Genomic DNA, 17040 nt, shown 5'->3' on the forward strand with positions numbered 1-17040 from the left:
TTTATAAAAAGCGTTTTCAACCTACTTAGCACCAGCAAACATTACCAAAATTTGCATCATTTTATAAATTATATATAAATAAATGTAATATTCCCAATTACACTCTGCCTTGTCTTTCAGCAGATTTATCAGCTAAAGTATATGCTGGCAAATAAGATGATGGATTTTGAGGATCTCTCAATCGCGGATTTGGTAGTGTAGATGACTTTGTTCCTAAACTTGTATATCCTTGGTCATATAATGAACAATATGGCACATTATGTTTCAAAAGAAAACTCCACACTTGGTCGTATGTCCAGTTTAAAATAGGATTTACACGAACTAGATTCGGCCAGCCTGGGTCAGTTCGGGAAAAAGGTTCCATGTCTTCTGAACCTGGATCACCCTTCCTCATTCCCATCAGGCTTGCCTTTAAATTCCTTTTTTCTTCCAAAAGTAAGCTTAACGCCACTTGTATAGGTCGTTCTTTCCTTATCAATTCTAAATTATAGTATCCAGCAGCTTTCTCTACAAAGGAATCCACCTATAAATAAATTAGAATATCATTTTTTTTTTATAAAATATATAATACAGTGATTACAACTTTATTATAAGTATATTGATATTTTGAAAAAGGAACATTTGAAATAATATTAACGATTTTTAATTAGGTATTACCTCTGGAAACGGATCAGCTGTTACATATAAACATGTCAAGGATGGAAAATTTTGTAATTTTGCAATGGTAGCAGCTAAATGTAAAACCACTGTGCAATCTTTCCCACCATTGAAACTTAAAAAAACATCTTCTGGTTTATACCTAAATATATACAATAAAAAATAATATTATCTTCATCAACTTATTTCTTTTCATAGTAAATACTTAGTAAACTTACGTTTTGTAACAGTCCTGTAAAATATCTAAAGCACATTTTATATGGGCATGATTATTAGCATCTTTAAAAATAGTTCTTGCATGGTAACTCATAAATCCATTTTCTAAATTTCGTATTTTTTGAACTGGTAGGGAATACAAAAGTTCACCTTTTGCTTCCAATACATGTTCCTTTTTTCCTTCTATTGTAATTCTCGTATAATCGTCGGGTGCTGTTTGCGGATAACTACCGATACTGACTTTATTTTTCCAACGTTCTGCATGTTCATCCAAGATTTTTACAATAGATAATTCATTTGAATTAATGTCTATGTATTCAAGATGCAAAGGAATACCCTTCTTCAATTTTGATATTATTACATCAACAGCAGGTTCAAAATATTTTGGAGATCCTGGTAATACATAGACATTCTTCGCTTTTACAACTGCATACTTTCCTAAAAGTTGTTTAATTTATAATTATAGTTTAAATAATAAATAAAGTAATGTTAGGTAAGTACATTTTAAATAACATTTATCTTTTTAAACTTATTAATACACATACGTTGTAAGTGAACGTAAATAAGTTCACATGGTCTTGGTACAATAGCGAGACGATGAAATTCCTTTTCATCAGGAAGAAGGTTTGCCAAAAAATTAATCAATTCTTCGTGAGATTCAAGTTTCAATCCCAAACCTTTAGCCACAGCTTCATATGTTACATCATCATGGGTGGGTCCAACACCACCAGATGTAAAAACAACAGAGTATTTTTTGGAAGCTTCGCTTACAGTCTTTGCAATATCATCTATCTAATACAAAAGACTACATTACACGTAGTGAGATTTTAGACATCAATTTCAATGAAAATGTAAAAAAATTATGTACTATATCAAAATACTATTTTAAAATTCTGTATATTGAAAATATAAAAAAGTATGCTTCAAAATAATGTTTAATATATATGTCTGTATAAAGATATATACAAATACATAAAATTGTACTAAAATTATTATTTTAGAACATTTCACTAATTGATAAATTATACATAATTATAAAGCATTGTCATTATAATTGTCTATACTTCAAAATAAAAATTTAACAACATAAATTGTAGGTAAAAATAATAAATTAATACGCACAATATCAGGTATTACTGTTACTCTTTCAAGTTTAATCCCAGAAGATCTTAGACTTTTTGCTAGATATGATGTATTTGTATCAATAATTTGTCCACGTAAAATTTCATCTCCTATTACAATCAAGCTTGCAGTATAAACCTCCATGATGGGTGATTTTCCTATATAAAATAGAATAAATTTATCTAAATAACAATCGTATTAAACTTGGTTATAGTTTTACACTTCAAAACCTCTTCACTTTAAACTGAATATCATTATCATTGATTAAACATAACTTTAAACCTGAGATGTTTGACTACTCTTAGATAACTGATTAGTACAATGATGATAAGGAGGAACTCAATAAAACGCTTTCATGATCAATTACATTTATTTTATGTAACAAGATCTGTCGAATAAAAATTATAATATTTTTAATTATATTACATGAAGTAGGTCAGTATTATTATACATTTTTATTAATTAATGGTAACGGCATATATCTTAGGTAATAGATACACAGTATTTCTTAAATTTGCATTTGTTCAACCAATGATGTTGTTGCATCTGTCTGCACTGGTGTCCTATTAGGCACTTTCTTCTTTTCTTCGTGTTTTGTATTCATTACCTTCTTCTTAGGCTTGGATTTATGTATTTCTGTACGTAATTCCTGAAGTTGTTGGTCTATTTGAGCCGTTTTATCCTTGTTTTTTTTATTAGCTTTATTTCCTTTCAAATCCAACTATTAAAATGAAGGAGAATTGCATGAAACAATGCAATATTCATATAAATATGCACAGTACAAATATCACATTATCATTTTATCGAATCCAGATAACAGATAACATTATATGAGAATGAAGCTCATATATGTAATCATTCATTATTTAAATTATATTAATGTTGCTTTATCATTTGTATGAATTCACTTACATTCTTTAAATTGGACACCACCTTCTGTGCTTTTGCTTTCAACTTAACGCTACGAACTGTTGCTACTTTGAATACATTTTTCTTTTTTTGGTTCTTCTGTAGTCCCTTCTTCGCCATTATATTCTATAATATCATCTTTTTTAGACATACAAGAATTATTTTCGGATTTAAATTTCTTCATTGCTGGCTCCTCGCCTTTTAAAATTCTTTCATTTAATAGAAATGATACACGAAACATATCTTTGTAACTAGAAACATCTCTAACAGTATGTAAATTGACTAAAGACTCTTGCAATGCACAACCAAGTTTTTCTTCTACAAATTGTTGTGCAAGACTGTGACCATTTTCTTCTTTATTTACTTTCACAAAACAATATACATGTATTATAGGGGGCTGAGAACATATTTCCTTTATTTCATCTTCATTGAAATATTTATAAAATACATCCAAAAATTCTATAGCAGTAGATGGTAAATTCATTACTATATGCTCAGAACCGTCTGTATTACTATGTCTTCTTTCTAACATATCATTTTTTACAATAGTCTTTAAAAATTCTCTACCATCCATGTTGAAAGATGTAAAATTAGATTTTACTTTATTAGATGCAGCATTTTTGTTCAACCACTTGTAAGATTCAGGATTTAAATCATTTGCAAATACTTTAGCTCCTTTCTTAGCAGCAGGAATAGCAAATGGTCCAATCCCAGCAAACACATCATACAAAACATCATTAGGTTGGATCATTTTTACCAACAACATACGCTCTGTACTTAATCTAGGATTCCAATAAACTTGAGAAAAGTCCAACTCATATGTATAACCAGCTTCTTTTGCTACTGTTATAGTATTCTTTTCACCTGCAATTATCTCCATATTAAAATGTCTGTATGTCGTATCAATTGCATCCATCTTATTTATTATTGTTTTAACATTTGGAATATGATCAAGGTAAATGTTACCAATAATTGTCTTATATGGTAAATGCATGTCACGTAAATTTAAATGCAAGATATGGCCTATCATGCTAAATGAAGTAGGACTACTAACATCTTCAGGTAAAATAGCTTTTAATAAGACTTGATGATGAAAATTATAATAGTTCAGAGTTAACTCTTTTGTTCCAAATTCTTTGTATACTGTTGACAATACGTCTCTGTCAGATTCCAATAAGTCTTCATATATTTTTATTACATCAGGATTTAAATATGCAATAGTTTCATTATTTACTATCTGCAGTGATTTGAAATTTTTTATTTTAAGTATATATTTGTTCAGAATTGGTTTATATTTTGATATTACAATGTTTTCAAATTTTAAAAATGGTACTTGGACAATAGTTGTGAATGCAGAACGGTCCAAACATGTCATTCCTCTAACTGATTCTGGAGGAACCAGCAAAGAAGTCATTTTATTACAATAAAAACGATATTGTACCCAGAAACACTGATGAATTAATGTATTTAAATGTCTCTTTAACACCATTGATCCTACAAAGAATTTCCAAATTATTCCATTTTGATAAAAATCTTTTTCTATTTAGAATACATATATTTTACTACTTAATTTTTCTATACTTTTTGATAATTCCCCAACTTAAAATGAAAACAATGTAAAGGGAACATACGTTTTCTCAAATAACCATTTAATTTAAATGCTTCATGATTATGATTGTATCTTAAGTATTTAAAAAGTAACAGCTTAATTCCAATTGAATAAATTATTATAAAATTCTATTCAATTTTATTGAATTCTTTCAATTTTAATTTTAAAATGTAAGGTATATTTGACAACAAACATAATGAATAAAATGTAGTATAAAAATGATACAAATAAATAGGTTTTAAAATAAATTATTATAGTGTAATTAAAAAGAAACAACTGTTATTTACCTTTGTTATATGTCGACAATACGTTAAATTAGCTCCACGTTACAGCAATAAAATTTACAAAGGTTATGTCATTGATTATATACGTATATATAGACTATAGACACTATACTAGTGCCACAGACGAGGTATAGTATAAACATTGTAAGCTTATGGGACACATTGTGTATATTCTGAATTACCGACTGTATAAAAAATCAGAAATTTTGAGTGCCCTCTATGCCTAGAGAACGGTCTACAAAAAACCATATTGAGCAAAATAATCGAAGTGAACCAAGTACCTAGTAAATATGGTAAACTAGCATATAAACATTTTATAATGTAATATAAAATGATATATTAATTTTATAATGTAATATATAATGACTTTAGCAACTTCAATCATCGGTTCGAATGTAATTTTTAAACTTGCTACTTTTAATCATGAGAAACATATCAAAGCGGCCTGCTGTTTTTATACTATCGATATTTCAGACTATCGGATACAAAGTCGCATAAAATGTCTATCCTGTTTCTCCTCGGTGAATTTACCTATCGTTGGTGGTCTTCTTCACCGTATCGGTAATACAGTATAGTAGACAGCAATTCCATTTTACGTGACATCACTAATTATCTTAAGCTGGTATAACAGTTCAATTAATATCAAATTTACGATGCTCGATGTCGCCACTCATTGGTTAAACCACAGATAAGCGTCTGAGGTTAGATACTACTAAGTTCTTTATAAAACATTATATACATCTTGCTCGTTCCATACTTTTTCATTATTTCAAGCTTTTACAACTGTGTTAAAATTAAAAAAATATACATAGTTGATTGCATTACGGTCTCAAGAAATTAATTTCTTACTTTATAACTCTCTCTCTCTTTCTCTTTTCCATACATGTTCTTCTTGAAAGGATTAACTCGTTCCGGAATTTTGAAATTCTCTTTCCTCGGTCTACAGTGTTCTTTTATTCAATTCGTAATTTCCACATTCTCCCAAAAAATAATAAATGACAATGCCTTAAAATCTGTATCATATAATTTATACCTGTCCATATAATTCTAAGATAATTTTGCAATAATTAATTACAAACAGGGTTATCATTCACAATGCAGATTATTTTTCATTCGACCATTTCTTTTTATCCACTTTGCAAGCCAGAGATAATTCCTAAACGAATATCCCTCCAAGCTATACACGCGCAATTTAGATTTCGCGGGTCAGACTATTCTCCAACCATTTCCATTGATCGATATCCGCCTCGATTTCTCGATACAACATTCCCTCGCTAGATGGTGCACGCCAGGACCCACGTGACGTCACAGGACTCGGAGCTCCTCGAGCGTTCCTAGCGGCAGTTCTCGAAAGTACGTTCACTCGATAGAACGACTGTCGTCTGGTGCACGACGAGAGCTTCAAGCAATATGGCGAAGTGTGTCATGGGCTCGGTGAGACGTAGTGTCGTTTGAAAAGATGAAAGGTTCGCGGTATGGGTTGAGAATAATGTAGCGCTATGAAGATCGTGTGAATATTCTATTTGTGTATAAAAAAGCATCGAGCAGTTCCTTGTGATCGGGATATACAGTGCGCGTTACCGGTGTGAAATCATGGCTACGGATAAAATAAAGGTTGCCGTACGGGTTCGGCCGTTCAATCGCAGAGGTACGTACCCGTTGAAATACCCGCGCGGACCGTTTCGAAACGGCCGACTTACCCGGGCAACAGTCGCACCGTCACGGGACAGTTTATTGCCCAGACGATTTCGAAATCTGTCCGTCGATTATCATCTAGCTACTATAGTACTACATTTTGACAGTGTCATTATTCCCTATTTTTTTCCCTCGTTTTCATTATCCCATTGAGCCGTGTTTTCACCTGCTACACGGTATCTGGCCTCGTTATCGTCTCGCGGTCCCCTTATCGGGCACTCGTATCGGCTGCGATCGTGCTCGATTAAAAAAGGAAAAAGAAGGAAGCATGGCGAAGGTGAACACTGCACGACTGGGTCCCCTTCGACGAGCCACTTCTCCAGTGTTTACTAGTCTGTCGCTCCTTTGTCCGAAATACGGATTCTGTGTCGCGCACTCCCCCGCTGTAGTATCCCAGCGTCCTGCCATGATTTTCACGGAAACATCGACGTTGGACCGTACCGTGACGTTCGTTGAAATTTCCCAATGTTTCTCTTTTCCGTTTTTCCTCTTGCTTCGACGTTGCTCGTGGGACGTGTCCACGCACGTCCCGCGCCGTGACCACGGACGGGCTGTCGCATGTAAACCCCGCGTGACAAAGAACAAACATGTGACCAAAATGCAAGGGGTCCTGACGTTCCTCTCGGCGACCTTCGGACATTGAGTGTGTTTCGTTGGTTCGATCGGTTGCACGCGACCCGCGAGCGAACGCAGAATCGATTTGTCGCGAGATAGAGAGAGGAAAATCTTGTTGGTCGCGGACGGGATCGACGCTCGGCGGGATTGTCACTGTCGCCAGATAAAGAACACGTTTCACGATCACCTCGCGATCGAGGATGGTTTTACGGATACGTTCGGGAAATATATACGGTCGTTTCTGTCCGTGTACGGTTGCGACAGAAAACGAAAGCGACGGCCGTAGAACTGTCAGCCGCCGCACAAAGAAACGAGTCTTGGACAGATCGTAAACGTTTCCTTGCTTGACGGCCGCGGATTGTCTCTCGTTTGTCGAGCGGATCGAGAACTGTCGCTTGAAAACAATCGAGAACCGATTCGAAATTTGTTATTCGTTTTATCGGTACTCGTATTTTTTCGTACAACCGTCTTTTATCGTTACAGCTGTTCACATGGGGTCTGGAACGATCGAGGAATCGATCGAGAAATCGAACCATTTGTTTGAAAAATTATCAATTCTGTAAAATGAAGAGTCGACAATTTCAATGGAATATTAGGTGGAATATTTCAGAATTCAAATTTGGAGATATTGACAGTAGAACTACCGTACCAGTGCAAAGTGACTGGTTTCCTTGTTTCGCAATTGTTGACGCCTTAAAAGCATTGAATATTTTAAATGATTTCGAAAATAAATAGTTTCAGTTGAATATTATTACTAATCTCTGAAGAAACTGAAAACTCGGTCACTACTTGATTTGATTTGCAAAATTATAAATTATAAATGCATCAATATATGGAATATTGAAATTAAATAACTTCCTTCTTAATTTATATATATTTTCTCATTAATTAGTTTCAAAGAACATTGTATCTCATCGGAGAATATTGTATATGTCTAGTAAAAAACTTTCGAGTGCAAGGGGTCAAATGCTCGGTAGTTCTAGTACTGAAAAGAAAACATTTAATCATTTTAACTTATGAACGATCCACGTTTCGTGACTATATGAACATTGAGATTTTGAACTTGGCCCGCATTTTTCTTGGGACTATGTTACTTGCTTCCCTGGCGTAAATGACGTCTTTCAATTCGCTGCTTCTCATGACACGTTTCCTGTATCGACGCATACGCCTGTCGTGGACTGTTTTGACGTAACATGCGAGCGACACGTAATCGGAATATCATTAACTCGCTCGTTGATAAAGAAAACGCTATTAACGTTGCCGTTGCCATTACCGCGAGTTTTGCGCGCGAAATTCAGTGTCAACTCGCGGTTCTCGAGAAATGGAATGTTCCAATGAAATTGGTTCAGATATTAGCTGGCGCGGTTCAATCGAATTTACTGTGGTTTTCTTTTCAATGAAAATGTTCAGTAGAAATTGATTAAAATATTAATTGAAAGATATCGATGATAATATTAATGTGGTCGAAATATAATTTGAATATATTTATCGAGGATAGAAACTTCTACCGAGAGACTATAAAGCTATGAAGAAACACTAGAGGATTCTGTTGTCATATTTTTAGCTAATTGATATTACTTAAATGATAATATTCGCCCGACTTACAAAATGCTCGTTGAACGAATTTATTATATGGTCGTCGAATCATTTAATGATTTGTGAAACAGAATAAATGTTCACCGAACAAATTTATTCAATGCTCATCAAGTGGAAATATCCAATTTATCTAACAGACTTGCGAAAGGTCTTAATCTTGTTAAAATTCAAACAAATTTCGTAAATGATCGCCTAAGAAATTTATTAAACACTTAATACATAGATTTAGTAAATGCTCGAATTTACTTAATGCTCGTACACTTTGTTCCTAGTTGAATATGTATAGGAAATATGAAAGTCTATTTCAATAATCACGCAATTAATCACGTAATTTTTTTGCATCAATCGATGCAGCAGGCTATTCTCTACAAAAACGTATGAATCCATTTACGTCGAAAATCCACCAAAACAAAAAAAGAAAACTGCGTTTAATACATTCTTCAAGCAACCAATAATCCCTGAGTATAGAAATAACTGCATTTATACATGAAAATGGTGCATTCAGTATCTACTGTGCATATGCATTAACCCCTTGTAGAATATCGAGTCATACTCGTGAGGAACTTCTTAAACAGAAGTTACAAAAATATCACTCAATTATTTTGGGTTTAAATTAAATATTACTTTTCCATAATTAACACTAACCATTCCGGCACTTTTCCTAGCGTAATTAGTCAGATAATTGGCTACAAAATAGAGATAAACAAATTAGATGATAAATTTTTCTTAGTGGAAACAGAAACAAAAGGAAGGATGAAAATTGAAAAATCAATTAATCGAACAATATAGGAACTCCCGGTACGGTTAGTATTAATTGTTATGTTCCGAAGTGAAGGTGTATATATAGAGATGAATTGGGAATTCTTTTTAGTTTTGCGATAAATTATTGAGGGCAAACTTGTCCTAACAAGCGCAATTATGAAAGAAATCATGGGACAAGGCGTTAAACGCTCGTCAGGCCTCCGCAATTTGCATCAGCCCTATTCAACTCCAAATATTCGCGAAGTTGAACTTCCGAATTTATCATCGGACATCTTCGAAACTCACGGTGAGTTCAATGCGCCGTTGCTCGAGTTACATAATGGTAACGGCAGAACACACGCTGGGCGCAGTGATGTCCATTTAATAATGCGGCAATATCGCGTCGCACAAGTCAATTTAAAGTGCGGAAGTAGCGGCGCTGCCGCTTGATTCAGTCGTAATAGACACCGGAAATGAAGCTATCCGATCCATTTTCGAGGAAAGAACGTGGAAAATAATGTCCCGCCCCGTTCGGTTCCGAGCATCGTCGATTCCGCGGCTTCGTTTTCAATCGCGGGCGAAATGAGAATCGATATCATTGAATAACTTGAAGCTCGGGCTCGATCCGGATCGACGCGACTCGATCTTCGTGTGCTGCTCGGCGCTAGGTATCGAGGCACGCGTTTATTGGGTAATATTTCCCCGATTTCCACGCGATATATCGGGAAATCGTGCCACGGTAGCTCGGCACATTAACACTTTGACTGCCACGTCAGTTAAATTTGGATCACAGTATTTTTCCTTACATAAATATTTAGTTTCTCGGTGACACATCGAACGAACCGAATTTTGTCGGATGCTAGTCAAAGTGTTGACACGTTGGATGCCATGGGGTCACTTAATTAACAATAAAACTTCCGAGCAGGTAAATGGACTTTTTGAAATTCCTCTATAGAAACTCCTAAAGTGCATCTATTAAGACTTTAATTGATTTAAAATTCGATTTGCGTATTGCTAACTTAATTTCTTTAGTAATTTCTCAGAGAAACAAAGTGTCTGGTTCCGGAGTTGTTTATATCTCGAAAGATACCGTAGTTTCACTTAGATACCGTAATGAATGTCTGAAGAAACTGAGAATAATCTATTGTTACAGTTTTTATAGGGATTACGTATCAATTATATTAAATTCTTGGTGGTTCTAGTGTTAAACGGTGATTATTTAAAAGCATTTCTATATTATAAATAATGGTACCTAATGAGGTGACATTCAGTTGGATCAACGTGCAATGATAATAATGTAATTCATTCGAATGATTTAATATTATTTTTTCTTCATTTCGTGTATTTTGCTCAATGAAATTGTGTGGCATTCGACGTGTTAAAAATAAAATTACAGAACCCGCGAACCGACCGGGCGCCGACGTTTATTTTTCGTTGTCGTGTAATATGCCATGGTAATACCGTCCGATCAGCCCAGCGAAAACAAACACCGCCGCGGGGATGTAAATTCGAAAATCATTCGGGAATCGTGGATTGTCTTATTTCTGCTCGGATGTTTGTGATAAATAGTGGGAACCGTGTGTAGCGGATAATGAGACTGGGAAAATGATTCATCGCGATATCTTTGATCATGGTTGCGTTTATAGGAAAACAAGTCGTATGCTAGAAGTTATGAGATACTGCGATTTAACGTTTTACGTGTGGATGTATGATTGCAGAGTTTACTATTGTATTATAGCGAATGGGTTTTCAAGAATAATTTTATATTTTCTTCTTTTTTTCTGTTTTAGGAATGTATATTTTATTTTCTAGATCGTGAATATGATAAGAATTGGAATTTTCTTTAATGCTTTGTTACGGATTTAATTGTTGCTAAGTTAATACGTTCACTATCGTCATGTTTCAGAGACATTATAAATATAAACAGTGTAAGCATTGTAAATAAAATATTGAAAAAATGAAGCTAGAGTTGTTGAGTTGTTAGATACGACATATCTTCTAACCTTGAATAGCGTTATCTGTAGTATTCATTTCATTTTCTTTATGTAAAATGATTGTAGTCAGAAATATGTTGGTAGCAAAGGTGTTAATGAATATTTGAACTAACGTTTTCAAATTTTCTTATAAAAACTATAAACGTGCGTATATTAAGATTTCAATTAACTTATATATCAGTATAGTTATTACCGAATCAGCCTCTTCTATAATTTTTCAAAAGAGTATCTATACCTTTCCAATAATTGTAAAACAAAAATCAGGAATAGGTCATTTTGATCCATCTCGTAGTTCTATCAACCCTTTGTATTCGAAAGGTAACTCTCATTCACCACTTGATTTGATATAACACAGTCATAAAATCTTATAAATAATATTACATTTTGCATACTGCATTAATATTTGAAATATTGAAACAGAATATTTTTTGTATTAACTTACGTATAATTTGTCATTACTTAGTTTCAAAGAATGTCGTCTATATCTTATCGGAAAACGTTGAGTATATCCAACGAAAAACTTTCGACTGCAAAGGGTTAACATTGATAAAGTATATATAATTATCCTAGATATTTATTTAATGGCATAGAACCCGTAAATACAGCAATTAAAGCACACCAATTAAATTTAGAAACTACACCCTACTCTTTGTATTTTTCACTTTAAACTCAAGTTCGATACGGTTCACCTGATTCGCCTCTCTTTCATTGAACCTCCGGCAAGGAGAGCACGTGACCCACATTTCAGTCATTATTAAATACGATCCTAGCAGTGTTGTTACTGCGATGGGAAGAAAATGGCAATTGACTGGAGGGTGTGGTACGCCTTGCTTTCTTTTCGCGATTGGGACGCCCGTTTAGTGCGCATTGTTCTTTCTGTGAATTGAAATCACTCCCTCATTGTATATTTATTTTGTTCGCTCTTTAGAGTTATAGTATTGTTGGTCATGTTCTATGGACGAAGTTCCCATTCAGTGAAAATCTACGAGAAATTCGTGTGCAAAGTTGGTTGCAACTGTTTCCGTACCGGAAATGAATTGGTTAACCGAACGTTCTTACTCTTTTGGTTAAATTTATTGGATAGCCATGCCTCTATTCGATTAATGGTCCCTTGTTCCGAGCAGGTCCATTTCTCTATGTTGGTCCAGTTTTAACTCATTCGGTACCGGGTAAAAGAAGAACGTCTTGCCCTGAGCGCGACAAATTGATTTCAAAGGAAACAAGATTATTTCTTTATTTGTTAGAAATAATTAATTATTTGTTATTGTGTATTTATCTTTTCGCTAAAATTTTTGTTCGTGGGAAGTAGAAGTTAGTTTAATCTTATAACGCAAATTACGAGATATCTCATAGTTGGTAGGAAAAGAGTTGAATAGTCATGGAGTAATCTAAAAGTACGGTTTAACCCTCTAAATCGCGAATTATACAATGTTTATTTTTAACTGTTAAGTACTTTTAACTTATTCAAATAAATAAAATGTTGGGTGTTTATAAATATTTGTTATAATCGTGAGGTACAAATGCATGTAATGGTAGCTGAAATTCAACTGATTAATTCTTAAAAAATATGAGCATTTAGTTTTTAATAATGTTCGAGTTTAATGTCAAATTTTTATATGAAACCACTGAATTTTCTCTGAAGTAGCACTTTAATGAAAATGGTAGTTTAAAGTACCTACAAAATCTAAGGAGTTGAAGTGTCTTGCTACGAGGTTTCTGGAGTTATGCTGATTACAGCTTCCTTGGAGACATCAGTTTTCTATCCTACCGTGTAAAAGTTTACTGCTTACTGTTAGTGTTACTGAGCATGTTCAACAAGTTGAGTTGGCAGCTGTAAACAAATGCACGTGATCATTTTGGTGGGGCCACTTGAGCTAAATATATGAAAACTAATTTCTGAGATATCTGACAAACTTCTTTCTGTTAAATATTGTTAACTGTGTGCTAAGAATAGCTAATTCAATGCTTTCCGCCATTAACCTTTTCTTTCTGTGTTCCTAAATTTTAAACTGCATTAATGGCAAAGGTTATTAACGACAACAGTTTGTTCTTCATTTATCGAAAAATGTTTTTAATATGAAAATAAGAATTATCCGGAATTATCAGACAATTTCTCCTCGATTTATCGAAAAATTAAGTTTTTAATGCGAAAATAAAGAGAATATTAGTAACTACCGGTTCAAACAACAATTTTTCCACCATTTATCGAAAAATTAATTTTTTAACACGAAAATAAAGAGAATATGGTTAATCATCGCTTCAGACAGCAACGGTTTCTTTCCAGTTTATCAAAAAATTAAGTTGCCGACGCGAAAATAAAGAGAATGTTCGGAATAATCGGTTCAGGACTGTGACCTTTCGATGTAGCCGGTACACCAGTGAACCATAAGGGGGTTAAATCGCAACAGGGAGAAATTAGCGTCGATTGGTGCGGCGCAGCATGGCGGCCATGCTCGGATAACTTGGATTATCAACAGGCACCGCTATTCAGAACCCAGAAGCGCGCTTTCCCCGATAATTAATCGGCGTCGACGGATAATTAAGGAAATAAAAGTGAGTCGAGTGGAAAGCGTTCGAGCGAAATTATCGATTATACACCGTTGGAATATATGTTCGATAGACTCGGCTCGTCGCTGCTCGAAATGTATCGACGATGCAAACGCGTCGCTAATTTGCGAATCTCAACGCGCGCGCGCTCGCCACTTGTCGCGGAGACCTGTAAATTTTTCATTAACGTCACGCAACGTTCCGCTTCCTCCTCGATAAGCTTCTCGGCCATAGAACATATTTACTTGTAAAATTATTTTTTAATGAATCCAATTACCCTGCTTTCGATTTGGCTAATTTCGCCGAGCTCCGGAGGATCAAAAACTTTAGCAAAGAAGCTTGGCGGGAATATAAATTTTCAGATTAACTTGAATAGATAGGAAATGTGTGAAAATGAATTTAATTTACGTGGGATTAGAGTGAATTGAAAATAAAAATGGAGATTTGTAAGTTTAGTGGAGTGGATTTGATTTTTTGTTTGTTTTAGGATATTCTATTGTGCAGTCATTGCTTTTAAGCTGGGAAAATAGAAAGCTTATTATAGGGATCTTTTTTTATCGTGCTATATATTGAAAGGGTTATTGCATGTTGATGTATTTATTTACGTTGACCCTTTTGGTACTGGGTACAGTAAGGGTGGAAAGGAAAATATGAGAGTTTTAGTTATGTTTAAGATGCTGAGTGCATTGTCACGATATGTAACTTAAGTTTTTACTGTTATAAATTACGAATTCCTTATATTTGGATGTTCTATGATATTGCGAAGTTTCATTGAAATTGGAAAGGGATGGAAGGATAAAAATTTGCTAGTCCTGAAAACTGTTGATTCTTTTGAAGTTTATAATTACCTTGATAGTAACAACTTCAACATTGTTGTCTATAAAATAAAACACCTTACCATTGTGTACAAAAATTTCCCTGCTGATCTATATAAATTTTCTATATATAATATTCACATGTTCCTCATTGCCAACTTCAATCTCCATTTCCATCTTTTCCAAATACACAGTAATAAATATTTAAAAAAGACAGAAAATAATATTTGAAGTAGTACGTTCCACTAAATATGCATCAAAATCGTCATGAAGCATTTTCATCGCGTCTGCCTTCCCGTTCAAGCTTCACCATCCACAAAGCCTTCAAAACCGCCCTTCAAACGTAGAGACGGAAGACCTTCGTTGATCTGTGAACCTGAAAATCCAAAGAAAGGTTGATGGACCGATTCCTTCAAAAACAGTCTCCTTGGTTACAGTATTTTATTAAATAAAATATATAAAATAAAATAACAAAAATGATATATCTTCATATTTGACTAATACACATAAGTCTATGTTCCTCATACGCAAAAATTCTCCAATAAAAGTTGCTTACAAAAAATTGAACTTTCTCTGTTAACACTTATATAATATTTTATTTGATCCAGTAAATTGCGTAAACAATATATTAAAAAATGAAACTGAAACGAGTTATTGAGTAGTTTATAACTTTAACACTAGGTTTACGTAGGAAACCGTTCACATTGTTTTTCTGCCACTTGTACTGACTTTTATCTATACATCTCATAGTGTCATTTATAAGATCATTGTGTATAATTATTTCGTTGTTTAACCTGTTTTTTAAAGAAAATGTATGATTTTATTCATGGGTCTAATTGATTCATATTGGTAGAGATAGGTATATAAAAAAGTCAGTAAACCTGGTGTTAAATAACAATATCTACAGGAATAATTTAATTTTCTTTATGCAAAGTATAAAATTGCGACCGACACAAATATATGACGCTGGCATTGAACGTGTTAACCGATATATTGGTCCTAAACTTGTGACCGACAGTGCATATACGGACCAATGAAGCAACATGATTTGCACACAATGAATTGCATCGCGATTTCAGGAGCCATCGTCGTCATCGTCGTCGTTTTCTCGTCCTATCGCGACACCAGCGTGCCAACGTGTATCTAGATACGTCGATTACGTGCTACCGCTGACCAGGCGTTCGATCACGTGCGAATATCTGGGCCAAGGATCCCGAGGAAGGTTTCCGCGAGTTCAAAGCTACCGATCCCGCTCGAATCTAAAACTTTCCTGATCGTTCTTCGCCGGGGAAAATCTTCGCGAAGAACCTTCGCTGTCTCGCGGAACTCGTTAGCACTTTTGCCGCTGATAACACGCCACAACGTCGGACCTTACCCAATTAATTGCGTTTGACGAGTATACACGTCATCTTAAAGCTTGAAACGATACTGATTTTTTTAACAATGAATTCTTTATTTTTTCAGATAAAAGGGGAATTTAGTCATTCTGAGTGGAACTATAAAACAAATAATTCTGCCATAACTCGATTAAAATACTGAATAATTGTAATGTTGTTGGAACATTTTATTGAATGCAATATTTTCTCACACTGATACACCAAAAAACTGACATAAAATCTGAATAGTTCCAAATATTTCTGAATATTCATGCACCATTTATTAAAACACGTTTTGATTGCATTCAAATTAAAGTAATAAAAAAACAAAACTTGCATTAATAGAATATAAAACTTGCTTAATAACAAACATTTTAAAGCATGTTTATACTACATTTGTTCCTATTATATATTCCTCGTTCCGCAAAAATTCCAGTGGCACAAAAATCGCCCGTCAATCAACGTGTTAACCAGTTAACTGCGTTTGACGAGTATACACTGCACTTTTGAATTTTATTGCGCGCGAAACGAGAGACTTTTCAAACTAAATTCCACAGCTAACAGGTGAAGTCGAATAGCCGCTTTTATGTCGTTAAGAAAATTAATTCCAATTTAGTTAATCATTGTTTCTGTGGTTCACGGAAACCCGACGATTAGAAAATGTTCGTTGCGGCACTGATTTAACGTCCACAAGTCACGAACTGTCGCACGAAAAATCTCGCGGCCGCAATGCTCGTAGCTACATACGTAAATCTAGCTGGCCGTGCGTGTTACTTGAACAATGAATAACTCAAAAACGTCATAACCGTGTGTCACGCGGTGCTATCATAAATCGATTGATTTCGACCTCGGCCGCAACCTCAA

At 34.3% G+C, this 17040-nt stretch overlaps 2 protein-coding genes across 14 annotated transcripts in view; one reads left to right on the top strand and one right to left on the bottom strand.

Moving 5' to 3' along the window:
• Positions 1-97: 97 nt before the first annotated feature.
• On the bottom strand, positions 98-4958 carry LOC116426117 (uncharacterized). The gene is made up of 7 exons (XM_076372795.1): positions 4801-4958; positions 2965-4398; positions 1996-2153; positions 1419-1665; positions 876-1311; positions 658-799; positions 98-523 (listed from the first exon to the last, which is right to left on the bottom strand). The coding sequence occupies exons 2-7, from the start codon at positions 4391-4393 to the stop codon at positions 98-100; spliced, it is 2838 nt and encodes a 945-aa protein (XP_076228910.1). The 5' UTR covers positions 4394-4398; positions 4801-4958.
• A 1168-nt stretch (positions 4959-6126) lies between these two features.
• Positions 6127-17040, top strand: part of LOC116426101 (Kinesin heavy chain 73) — a 208315-nt gene continuing 197401 nt past the window's right edge. For all 13 annotated transcript variants that reach the window (XM_031974591.2, XM_031974592.2, XM_076372624.1 and 10 more), the window contains exon 1: positions 6127-6445. In XM_031974591.2, coding sequence (XP_031830451.1) covers positions 6391-6445 — 55 coding nt within the window. In that variant the 5' untranslated portion in view covers positions 6127-6390. The remainder of the gene's footprint in view (positions 6446-17040) is intronic.

The sequence above is a fragment of the Nomia melanderi genome, chromosome 12 (assembly GCF_051020985.1).
Source record: "Nomia melanderi isolate GNS246 chromosome 12, iyNomMela1, whole genome shotgun sequence".
NCBI classification, from domain to species: domain Eukaryota; kingdom Metazoa; phylum Arthropoda; class Insecta; order Hymenoptera; family Halictidae; genus Nomia; species Nomia melanderi.

Excerpts from the sequence above, each read along its gene's own strand:
- LOC116426117 (XM_076372795.1), bottom strand. The coding sequence starts at position 4,393 with ATGGTGTTAAAGAGACATTTAAATACATTAATTCATCAGTGTTTCTGG. Across the intron at positions 1,312-1,418 it reads TATTTACGTTCACTTACAAC|GAAAGTATGCAGTTGTAAAA; the intron begins GTATGTGTATTA and ends AACAACTTTTAG. Across the intron at positions 800-875 it reads TTACAGGACTGTTACAAAAC|GTATAAACCAGAAGATGTTT; the intron begins GTAAGTTTACTA and ends GTATATATTTAG.